Genomic DNA, 25,010 nt, shown 5'->3' on the forward strand with positions numbered 1-25,010 from the left:
GAGACCGAGAAGCTCACGGTCAAACATGCTGTACTTCCTTTCAGGGAGTCAAAGCTGCTGACTGAAGAAGGTGAGTGACTACCATACGCCTCCAACCAACTGCTCATGCATAGCACCCACAGCGTAGCCTGAGGCATCAGTAGTAATGGCTACGGGTGCATTGCGGAGCAGGTGCACTGGTAGGGTTGCATTGGAAAGAGCTCGTTTCGTATCATCAAATGTCCTGGTCTTGTCCGCTGACCAGTCAAGTACTTGATTAGGGGTATTGTCTTTAAGCGCACTATACAGGGCGCTTAAGTTCAGCAGCCCGTTGAATGAAGCAGTGACGAAATTTACCATACCTGAAAACTCCTGTGGATTTCTAGTGGTGCGGGGCGGTAGGACATGCATAATAGCGGCTACTTTTGATGGGAGGGATTTTGCACCTTCTGCAGAGATGCGATGGCCAAGAAAGTCAATGGTTAACAACTGAAAGTGGAATTTAGTTAATAACCAACCCGTGTTGGCTTAAGCAATCGAAAAGTCTGCAGAGTTGAGATACATGATCAGATTCGGATGCACTGGCAACAAGTATGTCAGCCAGGTGAACAAAAAGAAAATCTAAGTCTTTTAATACAGAGTCCATCAGCTGATAAAGGTCTGTGCTGTATTTTTCAGTCTAATTTTCTTGTGCAGAAACTCAAAAAGGTCAAACAGAGTTATCACAGCTGCTTTGGGAACATCCTTAGAGCACACAGGCACCTGATGGTAGCCCATAACTAAATCGACTTTGGAAAAAAAACTTACTTTCCGGCTAACCGTGCTGCAAAGTCTTGGATGTATGACACAGGGTAACGATCGAGGTTGATGGCCTCATTAAGGCGTCGGTAATCACCAAATGGGAGGCAACCACACTCGTATTTAGGGCATATGGAGGGTTGAAGCCCGGGGGCTATTTGACCGGTGTACAATGCTGAGACTTTCCATGTTGACATATTCAGCCCTCGCCGTTGCCAGCTTTTCTGGGTCCAGTCTGTGTGCACAGGCATGGACTGGTGAGCCAGTTGTGGGCATGTGGTGCTCGACCCCACGTTTTGTGACTGGTAGAGAATGTGGGCTTGGTGAGGTTTGGGAATTCACCCAGCGGCCAAGTAAACTCACGTGCGATGGTGCATGCACTTGACAGAGTCATTGTGGGGAACTTACTGGGGGAGCAGGGTAATAACCTGAAGCCCATGATATCCACAAGCCAGCAGTTCTTAAGATCAACTAACAGTCCTTGGGCACAGAGAAAATCTGCACTGAGCAGAGGTTTAGTGACTTCATCCAGGACCAAGTCCCCTGTGTAACCGTCCATCACCCACTGAAGCAGAGGGTCACCCACTGTGTGCCATATGTCTGGATCCTGTTGCTGTTGGCAGCCTCCGGTGAGGTTTTGTCACTCTTTGCCTTCTCAACAATAGACGATGCTGTCAGCACACCCACTTGAGCACCCGTGTCACACAGGAAGCATCACTCTGAAAGAATGTCTGTAATGAATAGTCGATGACTTTGACAGCTGGAACCCATGGTGCTCACATCCCTCTGATGTCCCAATGCATTGGCACTGTTGAAGCTGCAAGGCGGCTGGCACTCCCTAGCATTTCTACCAAAGCAAGTGTGGTAAAAACACAGGCCCGGCATTGTCTGTTTCGCAGCTGTGGGCGTCCTTATGCTGAAGGCCTTGCTAACCAGACTTATTGTGGTAGAGAAAGGAGGAGGAATGATGCACCACTGTCTGGTTGAGTGTAGACTCTCAGCCATCCTAGCAAGCTCCCTATCATCCTTCATAGGTACATTGGCAAGGAATATACAAGGACATCAGGCATTTGCAGCCTGAAGAGTTCTTCAAAAATAAAACCAGGATGGTGATATTCCAGGTGAGACAGCATGTGGTCCTTTAGCTCCAATAGCTTAGCATCGCTGAGACCAAGCAAGAACAGCAACTGTTTGGTGCGCTCAGACTCCAGTAGTGCAAAAGTCTATAAAAGGTGAGTTTTCAGCGATCAGTGTTTACTTTGTTCGGACGGGTGTTCAAGCAGACTTACCATTCTCACAGCCACGGAACTGCTGAGCAATGCTACCACGTAGTCTAATTTCATGTAGTAGGAGAGCGAGTTGGGCCTCAACTTGTTCAAATCAAGTGATGGCATTTTGCTCCCAAAACTCTGGCAGTTTCAAAGTTCGCTGACATGCCAACTCTGGAATTGTCCTAGAGCACTGGGGTCACTAATGTAGGTTTTCACAAATAAGACAAAGTGAGGCACTTTATCTTTAATGAAACCCATAACACATTTTATTGAACTCCCAAATCTATACACAAAGGCTTGCTAAAACTCTTTAAGTAACAACGTCATCATGTCAGACCAGCCTCTTAAAACAAAACCACAACTCAATGTCAGTGGTTATGAATGATGTACATTTCTCCCAATTGCGTTACCCTACAATGCAACTACTGACGCCAGGCAAACTCTGAAGAGTATTGATAATGACTGGGATCAATCATCTTGTAAAGACACTGCCCAGAATAAGGCAATTGCAAGCCACTTCTGTAGAAAGAATTGCTAAGAAAAAAACATGGTCATGGAAAGACCATGATCTCTCACATCGTATGAATTTGAGACAGATAAAATTTCTCAATCAATTGAATGCTAGCCCCATTAATAAAATAAGAATCTACACTATCCATGTAACTCTGCTTTCCTTGATCTGAATGAGTTGAAGAAGCTAGCTGATGATAAACTGCAGAACTTCTGGATTGATTTCAACCTGGGAAGTCACAGCGTGACTTCTTTTAAATTAAAGGTGATGCTCAATACGGTGAGACAGACCACTGGGAGATGGGCAGGTTTATTGTATGAAGGAGTCAAAAGTTTTACTGTGCAAGAAGTTAAGAGTGCTGCAGTTCTTATTATAAATTTGAAAGCGACATTGTTGGCCAATAAAACGGAAGGAAAGAAGGTGAAATACGTTTTGACTCTACATTTGATATCTTAAGCATGGCCAAGCTGGTGTATGGCAAGAAGATGCTGATGAATCATGGTGAAAATTCAACGCCAGTGATGAAGAGCTTGACAGATAGAATAGCTTCAGGCAACATGAAGAACAATGATGCCACGGTGATACAAAGAGTGAGCACAAATCATTAAGGGATACCACCAACTCGAAGAGGTTGTCTCCTTTGGTAGCCAGCAAAAGTGGACTTCAAAATTTTACAGATCCTGAGGGAAGCAAGGAGATATTGGCAGCAGAAGATAAAAATACAGAGAACAATGAAGGTTTACAAAGTCCAGATCATGAAGGAGAGCAGACTTTCGATGAAGTTTTTACTTCTCCTCGACAATCAGCACAAAGGATTTATGGAAATGGAACCAGAGCTGAAGCAAAAATCCCACAGTGGATGGAGATGGAGACTTCAAATAAGCAAGCATAACATGGTGTCAGAAGTCAGCATGAGGTGTAACTGAATACTGCGAGCAACTGAGAAAGACACATCGGTTCCCATGGGGAGATGTTGCGACCCAGAGAGCACATTGCGTCTTGAAGCAACCTCACTTCTCATACACAATAGGAAATATTTGAGGAAATGTGATGAGCTGCCACTCACAGATACTTTCCTTCTTATAGCTAGGAACTCCAATGCCCGTTAAGAGTTAGAAACATTATCCTGACCACCATCAGCACATCTACAACTACGTGTCTCTCAGGGTGGCTAACAGATTTACAGCTCTAGAAGATATTAAGCACAAGGTATTCTGTAGATGCTGGAAATTCAAAGCAACACATTCAAAATGCTGGAGGAACTGTTGACAGTTTATTCCTTTCCAGAGATGTTGTCTAACCTATTGTGTTCCTCGGGCATTTTATGTGTGCTGTTCTAGATTAGGGGTTCCAAACTAGGGTCCACGGACCCCTTGGTTTATGGTATTGGTCCATGGCATAAAAATAGGTTGGGAGCCTCCTGTTCTAGGAGATAATGCTGTTTTCAATTGAGAGCATCTAGGGCCAACCAGCTCACTAGCATCCGTCTTTGTAGATATAATTCAGCAATCCTGTTGTTGCCAAGATCAAAGTAATGAGTATTTCAATCTGTCCTTCAAGAAGCAGGACTCTACCACAGGACAAATTTGTCTGCATAGTTGATACACCAAGATATTGTTCTTGTAAACAGTAGGGAACATCCATTCAAAGTTCAAATTTAAAGTAAACATATTATTAAAGTACACATATGTCACCAATCAACAAGCTGAGATTCATTTTCCTTCACAGTAATTACAAGAAGCACAGTAGAATCAACGAAAGACCACAACCAATAGGACAGGCAACCAATGTGCAAAAGAAAACAAACTGCAAATGCAAAAGTTAAAAACGGTATAATAATAAATAAACAAACAATAAATATTGAGAATGTGAGATGTAGAGTCCTTGAAAGTGAGTCCATAGGTTGTGGGAACAGTTCCATGATGGAGCGAGTGAACTTGAAACTGATAGTTCCCTGACTCTCTTGACTGGTGACAACGAAGACCTATGAAGAGCAGATACACTCATCTGAAAGCTGATATATTCAAAATAATGAACTTGGAATTCCGCAGCAACTGAACTTATTCCTTTACAATCCAAAATACCTTGAGATGCCTCTCTAATGAATAGTTTCAATTAAAACATTAAAACGTTCTTTAAGGTTGTTATAGCCAGGGGTGGTAATGGGGACAAGCTCCCACTACCTATTAAATGCTCCCAATGGCATGCACCCCAAGTAGCCTCTGACAATTAAGTCCAGCTCCCGGGCTTCAAGTGTGGCTTAGCTACTAAGCTTGGCACAACCATTCTTACTGACAGGAGAAGGGTCAAAGGCAGGTTACTGGTGCTTCAGGCAGATGGGGCTCATCAGCCGTGGTTGGCAGTTCCTCTAGAAAGGAAACTCTGATCTCAAACCTCTGCTGACTTGCGGCTATACCCACTCATGGGGAAGGCGTCAGGAGTAAACGCTGAGGGAAACATCCAGAGCTGGAGTCCCTAAGGCAATCCTACATTGAGTTCATCGCTGACTGGCAACTCCTGCGATACTGCTGGTGCAAAACTGTGTCAGTCTCTGCCGTTCCTTTGGGTACTTCAGAATCCTGGAGAAGGCAAGTTGCTACATGGGCAACAGCTTGCTCTCCGTATTGTTATGCCCAGGCTTGTGTATCTAGACAACTAGGATTCAACATTCATGGTGGACCCTGACCAACGAAGGCCCCAGTCAGTCCAAATCATCAAATAATATTATGACAGTAATGGCATTTTAATGATTACAGCTAATGATAGAATTTTAAAGGAATGTTAAACTACCCTAAATTAATCCCCTAAAGCCAATTGTCCATTTGGCTCTGTTCTCTGCCATCGAAAAGTATTGGTCTAATCTATTAGTAAACGTCTCGGATAACAACTGCAAGTTATGAGTGACAAAGGATGAGTATAAATGCCTGCTGCCATTCCACCTTCACAGATTTCTCTGCTTATTATAGCAAACGATATCTTCTTTAACAGACACATTTGCAAGGGCAGTATTTATTTTCTCTCCCTCTGAGAAGGTGGTGGCGAGTCACCCAGAACCTGGCAGGCCTTCTGACCCCACTGCCAGAATACTGTTGGGGACGGAGCTCCCAGGATCTTGACCCAGTGATTGTGTAGGATGGTGCAAAAGGAAGAAAGTTAGTGGTGGTTCCATTCACCTTGTCCTTTTTAATTTTGTGTGCGTCATTTGCAGCCATTATTGTAAATGTTCAAGTATTACTTACGCTGGAAACCTCCAGTCAGATTTCCAGTGCGAAACAACGTAACTCAGGTCATTGTTAGATTTAACTGTACAAGGTGATAAGAGGCATAGATTGAATGAACAGCCAGAGACTTTTCGCCTGGGGTGAAATGGCTAATAGAAGGGGACATAATTTTATGGTGATTGGAGGAAAGTATTGGGGGGGGTGGAATGTTAGAGGTAATTTTTTTACACAGAGAATGGTGAGTGCATGGAGCACTCTGCCAGGAGTGGTGGTAGAGGCATTAGGGATATATCAAAAACTCTTAGATAAGTATATGGGTGACAGAAAAATGGAGGTATAAGTAAGAGGGAAGGGTTAGATTATTAAAATTCACCTTAAGATTCAGCCTTTCCATTAATGTAGCAGATATTTAGTCATCAGCTTTGGTAAAGTTGCCTATATCACTGTGCTAATAATATTCTGTGACTGTATATGCTATTGCATTGATATGTGCTCTGTGTGACTGTATGTACTGTGTTTTGCACCTTGGCCCTGGAGGAACGATGCTTTGTTTAACTGTATACGAGGAGGGGAGGGGAGGAGAAGATGGCGGCACGACGCAGCACGCACGGCCGCTCTGAATTGATATCGTATTTGTTAAATAGGGGCCATGCACAATCCTGATTTGGTGGAGACGGACGTGAGGACTACGGAGGAGCATCTGGAGAAGCTTCTGAGATGCCTGCTTCATGGCCGCTGCTACTGTGCGATCGAGAATCTCCGGAGGGGAAGGCCCCAAATCCTCAGCTTTGCCTATTGCCTGTTGCCGGGGCTGGGGTCGAAGCGCTCGGCAGAGATGGTGCTCGGTGCTCGGTGTCGGAGGGCTGGTCGGAAGCTCGAAGTTTTCGGATGGACTCAGAGTTGGACTGTGGTCGGGTGCTTCCAGGATGCTGCATCGGCAAGTTTGTGGTACTGGAAGCTCATGGCATGGAGAGTTTCTCCCTTCCACCATCTGCGTGAAATGATGGGACTTTCGAGAGGCTTTAAGACTTTTTTTTTACCGTGCCCATGGTCTTTTCTTCATCAAATTACGGTATTGCTTGCACTGTTGTAACTATATGTTATAATTATGTGGTTTATGTCAATTTTTTTTAGTCTTGGTTTGTCTTGTGTTTCTGTGGTATCATTCTGGTGGAACAAATTGTATCATTTCTTAATGCATGCATTACTAAATGACAATAAAAGGGGACTGTGTATCCTCATAATCTAATCTAATCTAATTTAATACATATGCATGGTTGATCGATAATTAAACGAATTTGAACTACGTTGTTGAGATGGATATAGAGGGCTATGGTCCAGGAGTGGGTTAATGGGACCAAGCAAAATAGCAGTTTGGAATTGCCTAGATGGGCTGAAGGGCCTGCTTTTCTGTGCTGTGCGGTTCTATGACTTTGAAAATCAGTGTAAAAGACTAACACAGCGTTAGATCACACAGCAGTTCAAAACATTCCACATCAGATTTTATTGAGCTCTGGGTTCCAGTAAATGCTTTTAATAAAGGGTAGATTTACTGAATATTTAATTATCACCTTGTTGACAGTAACCTGTTTGGCAGCTCGGTGTGTACTTCTGGTGAATAACCAAGGAGCTGGTCTGCTGATGTAAGCTCAGTTACATGGTTGTTGGGATGTGAAATTCAATTAGATGAAATAGTTGGACTTCGGCCATATTCCACTGAGATACAACACTGGGCGGCACGGGAGGTCGTTCCTGCCAGTGGCCATCGAACTTGCAGCTCCTCCCGTGGAGGGTCAGACACCCTGAGCCAATAGGCTGGTCCTGGACTTATTTTCCATCTGGCATAGTTTGCATTTTGTTGTTTGATTGTTTGTGGTTTTTGTATTGCTATCCTTATGCTCTATTCTTGGTTGGTGCGGCCGTAACGAAACCCAATTTCCCTCGGGATCAATAAAGTATATATCTATATCTATATATCTATCTATCTATCTATCTATCTGTCTATCTGTCTATCTATCTATCTATCTGTCTATCTATCTATCTATCTATCTATCTGTCTGTCTGTCTATCTATCTATCTATCTATCTATCTATCTATCTATCTATCTATCTATCTATCTATCTATCTATCTATCTATCTATCTATCTATCTATCTATCTATCTATCTATCTATCTATCTATCTATCTATCTATCTATCTATCTATCTATCTATCTATCTATCTATCTATCTATCTATCTATCTACCTTGTCCACAAACTGTTTGGATTAGCATGAAATACTTCAGGTTCACCACTGAGCTCAAAAGTCAGGAAGTTATATTGCAACTTTAATTGGTTCACACAACATTGTGGACCATGAGGCCTATTGCTGCTAAACTGTTCTATGTTCTGTCTTTTAGGAAAGGAAATAAATTCCATTCTTGTCTATTGGTAATTCCAGAATCTCCACCGTCATTGACCAACTCATCTACAAAGTGAACAGAGATAACTCAGGGGCAAATACCAGTCACAGGGTGGTGACGAAGGCTTTTGGCTCAACGGCACTGAGTGTAGAGGTTAGGATGCTATGTTGTCATACAAGATGTTAGTGAGGCGGAATATAGAATATTGTTTTCAGCTTTGGTCACCCTGTTATGGGAAAGATGTTATTCAGCTGCAGAGAGTGCAGAAGGGATTTACAATAATTTTGCTGTAAATCGTGGAACTAAGTTAGGTTAAGCGGTTAGGACTTTAATCATTTGAAAGAGGTGGGGTGATCATATAGAGGTGAGTAAAATCATGAGGGCATAGATGGGGTGAACACACCCGGTCTTTCCCCAGGGTCACAGAATGAAGAACGAGAGGACATAGGTTTAAAGTAAGAGAGCAGAAATTTAATAGGAAACCAAGGGGCAATAAGAAAACATCAGAGGTTGGTAGGTATATGGAATGAATTGCCAGACAAAATGGTTGAAGCAGGCAAAGTATTTGTCAACATGGAACGGAGAGCAGGTTTGTAAATCTGGTGGGAACAAACTATGTTGGGTGTGGCGAGGGTGGAGTGCCGTGGGAGGGGTGTGGGACAGGTGTTAGAGACAGTGCCAGGGGTGGGAGGGGGTGATGCAGGCATGTGGGTGCAGACAGACCCGACTGTGAGACACCAAACATGGCCATTTGATTCCAAGCAATTGGTTTATTGATTATTACAGAATGTCTGTCTGGCGTTTCCCACTCCCTCCCCTCTCCCTTCCCCTTTTTCCCAACCATGATTCCCCTCTCCCTGCCCCCTTCCCACTCTCAGTCCACAATAGAGACCCATATCAGAATCAGGTTTATCATCGCTCACATGGGAACTCAAGCTATATTTATGTGCCTAAGATTTCTGTACAGTGCTGAGCCCATTGCTATACACTCTGCTCACACATGACTGCAGAGACAACCACCCAAGTAACCACATTGTCGAGTTCACCGCTGACATGACAGATGGTCGGATTTATCACCAACAGTGAGACAACCTATAGGGAGAAGGTGGAAGAGCTTGAGGCCTGGTGGCAAATAATTAACCTCTTTCTCAATGACTACAAGAAAAAAACGATGGTTATCGACTTCAGGAGAACTTGCTCCACTCACCCCGCCCTCCGACCCCTTTACATTGGCAGCACAGTAGTGGAAAATGGACATAGCTTCAAACTCCTGGTGGTGTATATCTTGTGCAAACACTCACGGTCCCAGAATACACTCAGGAAAGCCTTTACTTTCTGAGGAGGCTGAAGAGACCTGGACTATGCTCATGCATACCCACATATTTCTTCAGATGTGTAGTAGAGAGCATCCTGACATGCTGTATTACTGTATGGTACGGAAACTGCTCTGCGGCGGACAAGAAGGCTCTGCAACGGGTGGTCAAAACTGCCCAACATTACCTGTCACCCACGGCATATGTACAGAAAGCTGCCTGAAAAGGTCCAGTAACATCATGAAGGATCCCACCCACCCTGCTCACGGACTGTTTGTCCCACTCCTGTTCGGAAGGAGACTATGTATCATCTATGCCAGGACCACTAGACTTAAAAACAGTTACTTTCCCCAAGCAGTAAGGCTGATCAACACCTCCACCCACTAACCCACCCCTCCATTTCCGCAACCCAACCACAACTACTTTATCGTTTCCTGTCAGTTACCTTACGTACAGATGCTCCTGTGTCTAGAGTCACTTTATAGACATACAATCAATTCTGTATATAAGCTGTCTTATGTATTTATATTTATTGTGTTTTTAGTATTATTATTGTATTCTTAATCTTATTGTGTTTTTGTTCTTCTTCAGATCCTAAGTAATAATTATTTTATTCTCCTTTACACTTGTATACAAGAAATGGCATTAAACAATCTTAAACAATCTTGAACCAAACATAATGACTGTACTTTACAGTATCAATGGTTTTTATGCACTAGCATTTCAGTGCATAACCCTGGAATTCTTTACTTTAAACTCTGGAAAGCAAACTGTGCTTTTCATTATAGTGTCATGTAAACTGATTGAGTAGTTAGCTTAGTATATGAGTGTACAGTACAAGTAACCATTTTAAGCCAAGTTTCTGAAGCAGGAAACAGACCAATTTGACCAACATCATGCTTCTCTTCTACGGATGGCAAAGATGCAGAACATATTACCAGATCTCAGCCATGTCCAGTGGACTGACCTTCAGGCAAGGAAGTTAGCTGATCATCCAATTCTGAATCGTACAAAACAAAATGCACTGGTTGCTGGAAATAAAGGCAAAGAAAAGCTGGGAATCCAATACAGTAAATGCTTGTGTCTAATATTCAGCTCTTGTGACAGAAAGTGGTGGACACCATCACAGGCAAAGTTCTCCCCACCATTGAATACATATACATGGAGCCCTGCCACAAGACATCCATCTATCATCCAAGTCCCTCCACCACCTAGGCCAGAGTGTACACACCATCAAGCTGAGAATCAGTTATTACCCGACCACCATCAGGCTCCTAAACCCAACAGACTCACTTTCAAGTGAATGAATCTCAGGGTAGCATATGATAATATACTACTTTGATAATAAAGCAACTTTGAACTTTGAATAAACTTATTTTGAAATTTGAACAGTAGCAAGATCTTAGGGCAGGTCACACACTTGGGTCAGGTTTGTGCATCTAAGCCCAGGAACTCAAAAATAATCTGTAATTCTCATAATTGAAAACAACAGGAATTCTGCAGATGCTGGAAATTCAAGCAACACACATCAAAGTTGCTGGTGAACGCAGCAGGCCAGGCAGCATCTGTAGGAAGAGGTGCAGTCGATGTTTCAGGCCGAGACCCTTCATCATAATTGAAATGACTTTGATGCTCTTCTTTTGTTTTTTTTTGTTTTCTTTTGTGGCTCTTTGTTTCGTAGCTATCTGTAAGAAGATGAATCTCAAGGTTGTATAAGGTATACATACCTTAATAATAAATGTACTTTGACTTTGATTTTGAATTTATAAATGTATTAATTTGCCTTCAAATCAGTGGACCCAATTATAAAATGAAGGGATTATAAACTTACCCAAGTACCAAACATGGATTTAGTTGATCACTAGGAACCAAACAACCCAAATATAAATTTTTACACTTTGTGAGGCACTTTTCCCAATACTAGTCTTTCCATCAGTGCTTTGAAAAAAATCTCATATCTATTTACACTTATTACTGTTACGAACCAAGATGCATTGTTGAATTCAAGGCTGCTTACCAAACCATTTGTTACAGAGCTAATTATCTTATCAAACTAATCTTATAGAAAAGACCTTGTATTGAAAGGTGAAGTGATTAGGGAGAATATGAGGGGAAACTTCTTCACTCAGATGATTGTGGATTCAACTTGGATTTCAATATTCATAAAGACCAAAAGACCATAAGACGTAGGAGCAGAATTAGGCCATCTGGCCCATTGAGTCTGCTCCGCCATTCAATCATGGCTGCTCCTTTTTTCCTATCTCCTCCTCAACCTCAGTTCCCGGATTTCTCCCTGTAACCTTTGATGCCATGTCCAATCAAGAACTTAACAATCTCTGCCTTAAACACCCCAACGACCTGGCCTCCACAGCTGCATGTAGCAACAAATTCCTCAAATTCACCACCCTTTGTCTAAGGAAATTTCTCTGTATCTCTGTTTTGAAAGGGCACCCTTCTATTCTGAGTCTGTGCTCTCTTATCCTAGACTCTGTCCATCATGCCTCCCGGGTGCCAGGGTCAAGGATGTCTCTGATCGATTGCATGACATTCTGAAGTGGGAGGGTGATCAGCCAGATGTCGTGGTGCACCAATGACATAGCAAGGAAGAGTGAGGAGATCCTGGAGAGTGAATATAGAGAGCTTGGTAGGAAGTTGAAAAGCAGGACCTCGAGGGTGGTAATCTCAGGATTGCTACCTGTGCTACGTGCCAGTGAGGGTAGGAATAGGATGCTATGGAGGATGAACAAGTGGCTGAGGAACTGGTGTAGGGGGCAGTGTTTCAGATTTCAGGATCATTAGGACCTCTTCTGGGGCAGGTGGGACCTGTACAAGAGAGACGGGTTACACTTGAACTACAGGGGGACCAATATCCTTTCAGGGAGGTTTGTTAATGCTATTGGGGGGGCTTTAAACTAGATTTGCAGGGGGATGGGAACCACAGTACCAGAGCTGACAGTGTGGCTGGGGTGAAAATAAATGATGTTAAAAGTTCAAGCAAATCCACTAATAGAAAGGTTGTGAGTGGTGGTAAAAATCTTCTCAGGTGTATATATTTCAATGCTAGGAGTATTGCAGGGAAGGCGGATGAGTTGAGGACGTGGATTGACACGTGGAATTATGACGTTGTAGCAATTAGTGAAACTTGGCTACAGGAGGGGCAGGACTGGCAGCTTAATATTCCAGGGTTCCGATGTTTCAGATGTGATCGAGGCAGAGGAATGAAAGGTGGGGGAGTGGCATTGCTTGTTAGGGAAAATATTACAGCAGTGCTCAGGCAGGACAGATTAGAGGGCTTGTCTACTGAGTCCTTGTGGGTGGAGCTAAGAAACAGGAAAGGTATGGCCACATTAGTGGGATTGTATTACAGACCACCCAATAGTCAAAGAGAATTGGAAGTGCAAATCTGCAGAGAGATAGCAGGCAACTGCAGGAAACATAAAGTTGTGGTGGTAGGGGATTTTAATTTTCCATATATTGATTGGGTCTCCCATACTGTTAGGGGTCTAGATGGTTTAGAGTTTGTAAAATGTGTTCAGGAAAGTTTTCTAAATCAATATATAGAGGGACCAACTAGAGGGGATGCAATATTGGATCTCCTGTTAGGAAACGAGTTAGGACAAGTGACAGAAGTCTGTGTAGGGGAACACTTTGGTTCTAGTGATCATAACACCATTAGTTTCAACTTGATCATGGACAAGGATAGATCTGGTCCTAGGGTTGAGGTTCTTAACTGGAAGAAGGCCAAATTTGAAGAAATGAGAAAGGATCTAAAAAGCGTGGATTGGGACAGGTTGTTCTCTGGCATGGATGTGATCGGTAGGTGGGAAGCCTTCAAAGTGGAAATTGTGAGAGTGCAGAATTTGTATGTTCCTGTCAGGATTAAAGGCAAGGTGAATAGGAATAAGGAACCTTGGTTCTCAAGGGATATTGCAACTCTGATAAAGAAGAAGAGGGAGTTGTATGATGTGTATAGGAAGCAGGGAGTAAATAAGGTGCTTGAGGAGTATAAGAAGTGCAAGAAAATACTTAAGAAAGAAATCAGGAGGGCTAAAAGAAGACATGAGTTTGCCTTGGCAGTCAAAGTGAAGGATAATCCAAAGAGCTTTTACAGGTATATTAAGAGCAAAAGGATTGTAAGGGATAAAATTGGTCCTCTTGAAGATCAGAGTGGTCGGCTATGTGCGGAACCAAAGGAAATGGGGGAGATCTTAAATAGGTTTTTTGCGTCTGTGTTTACTAAGGAAACTGGCATGAAGTCTATGGAATTAAGGGAAACAAGTAGTGAGATCATGGAAACTGTACAAATCGAAAAGGAGGAGGTCCTTGCTGTCTTGAGGAAAATTAAAGTGGATAAATCCCCGGGATCTGACAGGGTGTTCCCTCGGACCTTGAAGGAGACTAGTGTTGAAATTGCAGGGGCCCTGGCTGAAATATTTAAAATGTCGCTGTTTACAGGTGAGGTGCCGGAGGATTGGAGAGTGGCTCATGTTGTTCCGTTGTTTAAAAAAGGGTCGAAAAGTAATCCGGGAAATTATAGGCCAGTAAGTTTAACATTGGTAGTAGGTAAGTTATTGGAGGGAGTACTAAGAGACAGAATCTACAAGCATTTGGATAGACTGGGACTTATTAGGGAGAGTCAACATGGCTTTGTGCGTGGTAGGTCATGTTTGACCAATCTATTGGAGTTTTTCAAGGAGGTTACCAGGAAAGTGGATGAAGGGAAGGCAGTGGATATTGTCTACATGGACTTCAGTAAGGCCTTTGACAAGGTCCCGCATGGGAGGTTAGTTAGGAAAATTCAGTCGCTAGGTATACATGGAGAGGTGCTAAATTGGATTAGACATTGGCTCGATGGAAGAAGCCAGAGAGTGGTGGTAGAGAATTGCTTCTCTGAGTGGAGGCCTGTGACTAGTGGTGTGCCACAGGGATCAGTGCTGGGTCCATTGTTATTTGTCATCTATATCAATGATCTGGATGATAATGGGTAAATTGGATCAGCAAGTTTGCTGATGATACAAAGATTGGAGGTGTAGTAGACAGTGAGGAAGGTTTTCAGAGCCTGCAGAGGGACTTGGACCAGCTGGAAAAATGGGCTAAAAAATGGCAGATGGAGTTTAATACTGACAAGTGTGAAGTATTGCACGTTGGAAGAACAAACCAACATAGAACATACAGAGTTAATGGTAAGGCACTAAGGAGTGCAGTGCAACAGAGGGATCTGTGAATACAGATACAAAATTCCCTAAAAGTGGCGTCACAGGTAGATAGGGTCGTAAAGAGAGCTTTTGGTACATTGGCCTTTATTAATCGAAGTATTGAGTATAAGAGCTGGAATGTTATGATGAGGTTGTATAAGGCATTGGTGAGGCCGAATCTGGAGTATTGTGTTCAGTTTTGGTCACCAAATTACAGGAAGGATATAAATAAGGTTGAAAGAGTGCAGAGAAGGTTTATAAGGACGTTGCCGGGACTTGAGAAACTCAGTTACAGAGAAAGGTTGAATAGGTTAGGACTTTATTCCCTGGAGCGTAGAAGAATGAGGGGAGATTTGATAGAGGTATATAAAATTATGATGGGTATAGATAGAGTGAATGCAAGCAGGCTTTTTCCACTGAGGCAAAGGGAGAAAAAAACCAGAGGACATGGGTTTAAGGTGAGGGGGGAAAAGTTTAAAGGGAACATTGGGGGGGCTTCTTCACACAGAGTGGTAGGTGTATGGAATGAGCTGCCAGACGAGGTGGTAAATGCGGGTTCTTTTTTAACATTTAAGAATAAATTGGACAGATACATGGATGGGAGGTGTATGGAGGGATATGGTCCGTGTGCAGGTTAGTGGGACTAGGCAGAAAATGGTTCGGCACAGCCAAGAAGGGCCAAAAGGCCTGTTTCTGTGCTGTAGTTTCTATGGTTTCTATAGTTTCTATGGGAAACATCCTTACCACAGCTACTCTGTCTAGGACCTTCAACATTCGAAAGGTTTCAATGAGATCCCCTCATCCTTCTAAGTTGACTTCAATACAGATCCAGAGCCATCAAACGTTCCTCGTATGATAACCCTTTCATTCCTGGAATCATCCTTGTGAACCTCCTCAAGAGCAGTTTGGATGGGAGGAGTATGGAGGGCTATGGACTGGGTGCAGGTTGATGGGCCTAGGTATTTTAAATGGTTCAGCATGGACTAGATGGGCTGAAAGGCCTATTTCTTAACTTTGATTTTCTATGACTCTATGACTCTTTGACCAATTTATGATCACTGCATCATTCAGAGACTATCGTTATTTGCACAGATTTGTGCAATAACATTTAATACTTTGTACTTGACCACTAGCACTTGATGTACATGAAGTTTTAGGCCTGTCATCGACTGGCATCTTGTCCTTGACTCCAAATTTACTTGCATTCCCTTGGCAGACAGCCCTCATCACTCAAGGTCTGGAATAAGCTTTCTCTGAAATGGATCATGTCGAAAAATGTAAAACAACAAGGTAATGTTGAAGTCAACTTAGTGTAGATGCAAGAGATTCTGCAGGTGCTGGGAATCCAGAGTAACACACAAAATGCTGGAGGAACTCAAGTAGCATCCATGGAAAGGAATAAATAGTGAACAAATCAGGGTGATATCCTTTATACAGACTTGAAAGGATGGGGTAAGAAGCCAGAATAAGAAAGTTGGGGGGCGGCGGTGGGTAACGTTACAAGCTGGAAGGTGATAGGTGAAGGCAGGTGAAGAGGAAGGTGTGTGGGTGAGATAGGGGTTAGGCAAAAGCCTGATGATGTTCTGATAAAGGGCCTCAGCCTGAATCATCAACTGTTTATTCCCCTACCAAATTTTTGGAGTTCTTCCGGCAGTTTGTAGGTACACATCAAACTCTGACTCCTTAGTTCTGAATACATCACTGTACAACTGGGTGTTGGACTTCCTAACCAGCAGACCTCATATAGTCAGGATGAACAACCGCGCCTCCCTCCCCATCATCCTCGACACAGGTGTCCCCCACAGCTGTGCGCTGAGCACAATATGCTGCATGCTTTGCTTACGCGTGACAGTATGGCCAAACACCCGAGCAAACACACCAAGTTCGCCAAAGACACGACAGTGATGGGGCTCATCACCCACAACGATGAGACAGCCTACAGAGAGAAGGTGGAAGAGTTCAAGGCCTGTTGCCAGGCAATTTCTTCCTTACTGTCAACAGGACAAAATAGATGGCTATCGATCTCAGAAGCCGCACTGATCACCCCCCCATTACATCAGCAGCACAGCAGTTTCAAACTCCTGGGAGTGCACATCCCACGGAACCTTTCATGGTCCAAGAATTCATCCTTCACAGTCAAGAAAGCTCACCAACACCTCTACTTTCTGAGGGAGCTGGAGTGAACTGGACTTCTCACATCCATATTCACATCATCCTACAGGTGCGCAGTAGAGAGCATCACGGCTTGGTACAGAAACTCCACTGCAGCAGACAGGAAGACTCTACAACAGGTATCCAAAACTGCCCAATGCATCACTGGCACCAACCTACCAACCATCAAGGACATATAGACAGAGGGTGCCGGAAAAGGGCCAGTAACGTCATGAAGGATCTCACACACTGAGCTCATGGACTGCTTGTTCCACTCCCATCAGGGAGAAGGCTACACAGCATCTATGCCAGGAGCACTAGTCTCAAGAACACTTCCTTTCCCCAAGCAGTAAGGCTGATCAACACCTCCACCCACTAGCTCCACCACTACTTTATTACTTCCCATTAGTCACTTAGTGTACTAACGTCATTCTTTGGACATACAATCAATCTGCATATCAAAGATCCCTTATGTATTTATATTTATTGAGTTTATTATTATCGTGTTCTTTATTTTTTGCGTCACCAGACTCAAAAGTAGTTACTTGCCCCAAGCACTAAGGCTGATCAACATCTCCTCCCACAAACCCACCTATCCACATACCCAACTTTACTTTACTTTACTGTTCGCCAAACAATTGATACTAGAGCGTACAATCATCACAGCGATATCTGATTCTGCACTTCACGCTCCCTGGAGTACAAGTCGATAGTAAATAGTAAAAATTTAAATTATAAATAATAAATAGAAAATTGAAAAGGGAAAGTAAGGTAGTGCAAAAAACCGAGAGGTAGGTCCAGATATTTGGAGGGTACGGCCCAGATCCGGGTCAGGATCCATTCAGCAGTCTTATCACAGTTGGAAAGAAGCTGTTCCCAAATCTGGCCGTACAAGTCTTCAAGCTCCTGAACCTTCTCCCGGAGGGAAGAGGGACAAAAAGTGTATTGGTTGGGTGGGTCATGTCCTTGATTATCCTGGCAGCACTGCTCTGACAGTGTGCGGTGTAAAGTGAGTCCAAGGACGGAAGATTGGTTTGTGTGATGTGCTGGGCAACTACCACTATTTTAACATTTCTTGCCAGTCACCTTATGTACATGCCTGTGCTTATCATCGCTTACTGGACATAACAATCTATCCTTGTTTATAAGCTATTTTATGTATCTATATTTATTATATTTTTGATTATTATTGTGTTCTTTGACTTATTCTGTTTTTTTGTGCTGCATCAGATCTGGAGTAACAATTATTTCATTCTCCTTTACACTTGTGTACAGAAAATTACATTAAGCAACCTTGAAAATTGAATTTTGACCCTCCATTCACCACCAGGGATGTACACTCACGTAATCACTCCTTTAACCCTGTTCAGATACTCAGCATAGCTTTTATCACCGGGGTCAAGTTATCCTGGAGTGACGTTCATTCTTCATGATCAACAGTTTAGATATATGACTGTCAAGTCCTTCTGAATGGTATCAAATACATGTTTTACTCTGCTGTGATTACCTTCTATACTTGAGCTCTATAATGTCCTCTCATATGTCAAATATTAAATGTGTATCCAGTTTAAACTCGTGTATGACTTTGCCCTTTCCTTTAAACAAGCATGAGACCCCCTCTATGTACCTGTAATGTATTGTGTGAGTATTCCTAGCGTCAGAGTGCATACGACGTCAGGACGTAGAGAAGTAAAAAATGGAACTCTGTTGAATAAACGGGTTGTTCAATCTACAGTGGTGTCCAAGTAACATCAATATTACATGGTGTCAGAAGAAATTGTGAAAAAAAAGGAAGAGAAGACACGTAAAAGATGTCACAGTTACAGCCGTCGTCAAGTTTAAGCCTACGAGGTAATCTTGCTGAGAACTGGAAAATATGGATCCAAAAGTTTGAGCTGCTTTGCACCGCTAGCGGCGTAGCTGAAAAGATGGAGAAAGTGCAATGTGCTGCATTTCTGCATGTGGCGGGGGAAGAGGCAATAAAGGTTTGCAACATGTTTGTCTTCCAAGATGACAAGCAAGATAAAATTGAAGTGTTGAAAAAGTTTCAAGATTACTGCGAACCAAGAAAAAGCCTACCATACATCCGACACCGGTTTTTCACGAGGGCTGAAGGACCAATAGAGACCATAGACACCCATGTAACAGGTTTGAAGAACAAGGCAAAAGACTGTGAGTTCGGACAACTGCATGACTCTTTAATGCGTGACAGGATTGTATGCGGCATACTGGATCATGAAGTGAGAGGCAGGCTATTGAGAGAGCCGGATCTTACATTAGAAAAGGGAATTGATGTTTGCCATGCCAGCGAGATCATGTCAAGTCAGGTTAAAGTGCTCAATGAAGAGATTGAAGAGAACAAAATTAAAACTGTGTAAACTGACAAGAGTAGGACAAAGCCACTCCACAGGATGATCAAAAGGACTTTAACTGCAACAGATGTGGTTATAAACATGGATACAGAAAATGTCCAACCTTTGGTCAGACATGCAAGTTATGCCAGAAAAAAGATCACTTTGCAAAGATGTGCAAATCGAAGGAGCACGCGAGGAAAATGCATGCTGTGGAACAGAGTGAGGGCAACAGTGACATGTTCATTGGCACAGCTGAAGTGGAACAGGAGGTATGCATCAAGAATATTGACAATGCAGAGATGAAGGATGAAGATGATTGGACTCAAGATCTGATAATAAACAGGAGGAATGTGACATTTAAGCTTGATAAAGGTGCAAGGTAATGTCAGCAGAAACATTCAACTCACTGGACATCAGAGGAAGACTGAGAAAATCCACCTGCAAGCTTGTTGCATATTTTGGCCACAAGACGGTCCCACTGGGCAAAAAACACTCACCTGTGTATACAAAGGTCAAAAATACAAGATCGAGTTTGAAATAGTGCAGAAACATGTTTCAGCGATACTGGGCAAAGCAACATGCACAAAGCTAGGCCTGGTGAAGCAAATCTACGCTGTTGAAAAAGAAAATGACATTCTCAAAAACTTTGATGACTTGTTTTCTGGATTAGGATGTTTACCAGGGAAACACCATATCCAGATTGATCCAACTATTGCACCAGTCATGCATGCCCCGAGAAAGATTCCAGTAGCTCTCAGGGATCAAGTAGTGGAGGAGCTACACAGAATGGAACAGATGGGAGTCATGACAAGACAAATAGAACTGACCGATTGGGTGAATAGTATGGTGACAGTGGTCACAGAAAAAAGCCAAGGATTTGCATTGATCCACAAGATCTCAGCCAGCCATCAAAAGAGAGAACTATCCGCTGCTCACGGTTGAAGAGGTTGTCTCCCGCATGCCTAATGCAAAATACCTTTCAGTATTAGACGCAAATCAAGGTTTCAGCCAGATCAAGCTGGATGAAGAAAGTTCCAAATTAATGCACTTTTAACACACCCATAGGGAGATATCGTTTCCTGTGTCTACCCTTTGGGATTTCTTCTGCATCAGAGGTATTCCAGAGACCCGTGGCACAAATTATTGATGATTTGCTGATACGGAGTGACACAATTGAGGAACGTGATCAGAGACTGAGGAAGCTCCTGGAGAAAGCACGTGAGTACGACCTAAAACTGAACAAAAGTAAATGTAAGATCAGAACTACAGAGATCAAATACATAGGTCATGTACTCAGCACTGATGGGCTAAAACCAGATGATGAAAAGGTCAGAGCTGTGGTACAGCTACCACCACCCGGAGACAAGCAAGAACTATTGAGGTTCATGGGCATGATACAGTATCTTGTCAAATTCATTCCCAACTTATCAGAGGTCAGCGCTCCACTCCGAAAGCTACTAGAGAGCAACACTGAATGGCATTGGGAAGACGAACAAAAGAAAAGATTTGACACATTGAAGCAGTTGGTTACCAATGCACTATTATTATTAATATTATTAATATTACCAATTATTACTATTATTAATATTACCAATGCACAACTCAAGTTCTATGATGACAATAAACCAGTGACTATGTCTGTGGATGCCAGTTCAGAGGGAATAGGAGTTGTTATATTGCAGGATGGGAGGCCTGTGGCGTATGGATCACGAGCACTTATGGACTGTCAACACCGTTATGCTCAAATCGAGAAGGAATTACTCGCCATAGTTTATGGGTGTGAGAAGTTCCACCCATATGTATATGGCAAAGAAATCCAGGTTGAGAGTGATCACAAACCACTTGAGAGCATCTTCAAAAAGCCACTCCACCAAGCTCCTACAAGGCTGCAAAGGATGCTTCTCAGGCTACAGAGGTACACTCTCACAGTCACCTATAAGCCAGGAAAAGAACTGCACATCGCTGATGCTTTGAGCCGTGCTTACCTCAAAGAGCGAAAGGAAGAGTTGCTAGGAAGAGAGCTGGAGGTCAACTGGGTTACACTTCAGCTACCCATCTCTGAGGAGAAGTTGAACATGTTCAGGAAAGCGACTGCAGATGATCCTAAAATGCAAATGCTAAGAGACATTACAATGGATCGATGGCCAACAGAAAGAAAAGATGTTCCAAAGGAAATGCAGAAATACTGGACATTTAAAGAGGAAATCAGCTATGCATCAGGACTAATGTTCAAAACGATAAAACTCATCGTACCAAACCAAATGAGACAGGAAATGCTCAACAGAATTCATGAGTCACACCTGGGGATAGTGAAATGTAATGAAAGAGCAAGGGACATCCTCTATTGGCCAGGAATGTCAACTCAGATAGAGGACATTGTGTCTCAATGTGCTGTCTGTAATGAAAACAAAAACAGCAATCCAAGAGAGCCTCTGCTTCCCCACCCACTACCAGGAAGACCATGGGAGAAGATTGGCACAGATCTCTTTCACTACAATGGTGCAGAATATCTGCTTTGTGTGGACTACTGTTCAAAATATCCGGAGATCACCAAGTTAAGTGACACGTCCAGTTGAAGTGTCATTACCGCAATGAAGTTGACATTCGCAAGACATGGTATTTCAGATATTGTCGTTAGTGACAATGGTCCACAGTATGCCAGTGGTGAGTTTAGAGGGTTCTCAGAAAGCTGGGAATTTCAACATGTTACTTCCAGTCCAGGACACGCTCAGTCTAATGGACAAGCAAAGAGAACTGTACAAACTGTCCAGAACATGCTCAAGAAGGCACAAAGTAGCGACGGTGACCCTTACATTGCTCTGTTTGAATACCGCAACACACCGATTGAGGGTGTGGGGTTCTCTCCTGCGCAGCTGTTGATGGGACGTCGTCTGAAGTCCAAACTGCCAACATCCACAACTCTACCGACTCCTGAAGGTAATGCTCAAGTACATGACAAGCAAAAGTACAAGCAAATACAGCAAAATAGCTACTATGACAGACATACAAGACAGTTGCCAGATCTGCATACAGGTGAAAATGTCAGAATACAGAGAGGAGACACTTGGCAACTAGCTGTGGTTGTGAACAGACATCAGCAAACAAGACCCTTCATAGTTCGTTCGCCGGATGGAAGAGTCTACAGGAGGAACAGGAAGCATCTGCTGAAGACAGGCGAGAGGGAGTTTCCATGTACAGATGCACAGGACATCTCCACATATACAGACATGGAAACACCAAGAGTGATGCAGATCACAAAGACACAGAGGTTACTCGAGAGACTGACACTGATGAAGGACAAGCACAGTCACAGTTGTATCACACACGGTCTGGGAGACAAGTCAAACTTCCAGCTAGATACAGAGACTAGACATACATACAGTCTCACACAGTTTGGGGCAAAGTCACACATGTTATAAGTTCCAAGGTGTGAAATAAAAGATTTATTAGTCTATGTTAGTAAAAGAAAATACACTGCTGTTAGTATTGTAAGATACAAAGCAGAATACAGTACAAGAAGTTAAGATTTTTTTTAGTTTATGTCATAGTTGTTGCACTGTAAGAAGGGCGTACCTAGAGGCATTGTTTTGGTAATTCACAGTGTTGTAAAAAAAAAATCTTGAGAAGGGGGATGTAATGTATTGTGTGAGTATTTGTAGCGTCAGAGTGCGTATGACGTCAGGACATAGAGAAGTAAAAAATGGAAGTCTGTTGAATAAACGGGTTGTTCAATCTACAGCAGTGTCCGAGTCACATCAATATTACAGTACCGTCTGCCCTTTTAACTCTGATTTCTTGCAAACCCACCTTCTCCCCACAAATGCATGGGCCACCATATTGCCCTCTCAAACCCTGTGCTTATCTCTAGGGGTGTAGAAGATGGAACTGCTGCCCCACGGTTCCAAGCACCCTGATCTAGTGAGACCTCTGCTACTGTACTTGTGGAGTTTGCACATTCTTCCCATTACCACTTGGGTTTCTTCTGGATGCTGTTTTCACGTGCCAAAGATTTGCTCATAGATTGTTTGATTGGATACTGTAAACTATCTCCAGAATAGATGGATGGCAGGAGTTGATGACCACATAAAATTAAACAACTGGACAATACGTGGGGGAATGGGATTGCTGACAGCCAATATAGATTTGCCCTTCAGTGTCCTAAGGAAATGCAAAGTCTCTGCAGCGTTAAGAACTGGGATGTGTCATGTGATATGACATTAGTGTTCATGAGATGACCCTTGAAATAAAAGATTTCTTTCTGGAGTTCTACCTGAGATACAGGAGCCAATGGAAAGTCTGCTCATGAACACAAGTGATTCTTCAACTGCAGGAGATCCTGAGCAACACATACAAAATGCTGAAGGAATGCTGAAAAGTAGTATACTCGCCAAAATCAAGGTCATCCAAGAATGGATCAAATTTCACATTTGCTCAGCTCAGTTTTCCCAAGAAATTTTTGATATATTGTAGATGTTCATGGTACCACGCAGAATTGTTGTATTACACATCATCTCTATGTTAGAAAAACATGACCTTACAACTGCAAGCAATTCCATTACTCATGTGGTGATCATGGACTTTGCCCAGAGTCTACTGAGCTTTTAATGTACCCCAGCAGCAAAACCCTGCAATCAAGTGTTTGTATCGTAAACCCATATGTTCATTTATCAAGTTTTCTAGTTATTCAATAAATTTGTTTTTTTAGATACACAACAGAACTTTGAAATAAGTAACTGATACTTCAAGGACTCTTCTGACCAACCTACAAGATGGACACAAGGACTTGTGGTGGCTAATGCAACGTTGTTGATTGACCTAGATACTGAGCATCATGAGAGACTTTCAACTGTTGATCTGCAGAGTTCTGTTTGCATTGGACCAAGTACTGATCCTTGTGTTGAGATATTTATTTCATTGACAAGTGGAATTATAATGTAAACAGTGAGAAATTTCATATTTGGGATATTTAAACTACTGTGACTGATAGCCTAATGTAACAGTGTGGGCATGAATAGTTCTTCAGGCTTCCCACAGATATGTTCTTGGCTTTGTCATGTTTCCCTTAGGTTCACCCATTCATTTCTGTCAAACCACCACTTCACTCCAAGGACCAGAGGAAAGATATTTATCTGCCACTCATGGGCCCCGTGCGACAGAGTTCACAATCCGAATGACTAACGCATCTCCAAACCTCAGAAACACCGTTCCTTACAGTATCACTGAAACATGGTCACGGTCAAGCCATTCCGGCGGAAGTCATCCGCTAGCTGCTTAGAGTGTCGGATTTTTCCAGAGAGTGCTTCAAAAACATCATTTTGGTCAGCTGCCGTTGCTACCTTGTAAATAAATTCTTCCAAGGACTCCAAGCCATTCAGCCCAAGGTTAACTCCACAACCTGGAAGCAGGAATGAAGTGACACTGGTTAACAGAGCTGCTAACAGCGTAGAGAATATCATGCACACAAGAGATTCTACAGACATTAAAATTCTTCAGCAACATGCCCGAAATGCTGATTATTTATTTCCCTCCATAGATGCTGCCTGAACTGCTGAGCTTAAAGTCAAAGTTCAAAGTAAATTTATTATCAAAATACTGTATGTATATGTCACCATATACCACCAGATATTCATTTTCTTGCAGGCATTCAAAGTAGAACAAAGAAATACAATAGAATGCAATGAAGTACAACAGAATCCACAAAAAAACACATTCTGCATTCTCTTACTGCTTTTTTCTTGTGCTTCCGGTGTTGTGAAAACTGTAAAGTTTTTAAAAGTTACAAAGTTTTCACGGTACCTCGGTATGTATGACAATA

The 25,010-nt window shown here is 42.7% G+C and overlaps 1 protein-coding gene across 3 annotated transcripts in view; it reads right to left on the reverse strand.

The window, feature by feature from the left end:
• Positions 1-25,010, reverse strand: part of LOC140210726 (uncharacterized) — a 201,209-nt gene that overhangs the window by 36,387 nt on the left and 139,812 nt on the right. The window contains exons 5-6 of one of the 3 annotated variants that reach the window (XM_072279952.1): positions 24,408-24,590; positions 9,046-11,180 (exon numbers count right to left, since the gene is read on the reverse strand). In XM_072279952.1, the coding sequence (XP_072136053.1) occupies positions 24,412-24,590 (179 nt within the window). In that variant the 3' untranslated portion in view covers positions 9,046-11,180; positions 24,408-24,411. Of the gene's footprint in view, positions 1-9,045; positions 11,181-23,533; positions 24,591-25,010 lie in introns of those variants that run through there. The other 2 variants (XM_072279953.1, XM_072279951.1) reach the window with 2 other exon arrangements.

Source organism: Mobula birostris, chromosome 15 (genome assembly GCF_030028105.1).
Source record: "Mobula birostris isolate sMobBir1 chromosome 15, sMobBir1.hap1, whole genome shotgun sequence".
Classification (NCBI taxonomy): domain Eukaryota; kingdom Metazoa; phylum Chordata; class Chondrichthyes; order Myliobatiformes; family Myliobatidae; genus Mobula; species Mobula birostris.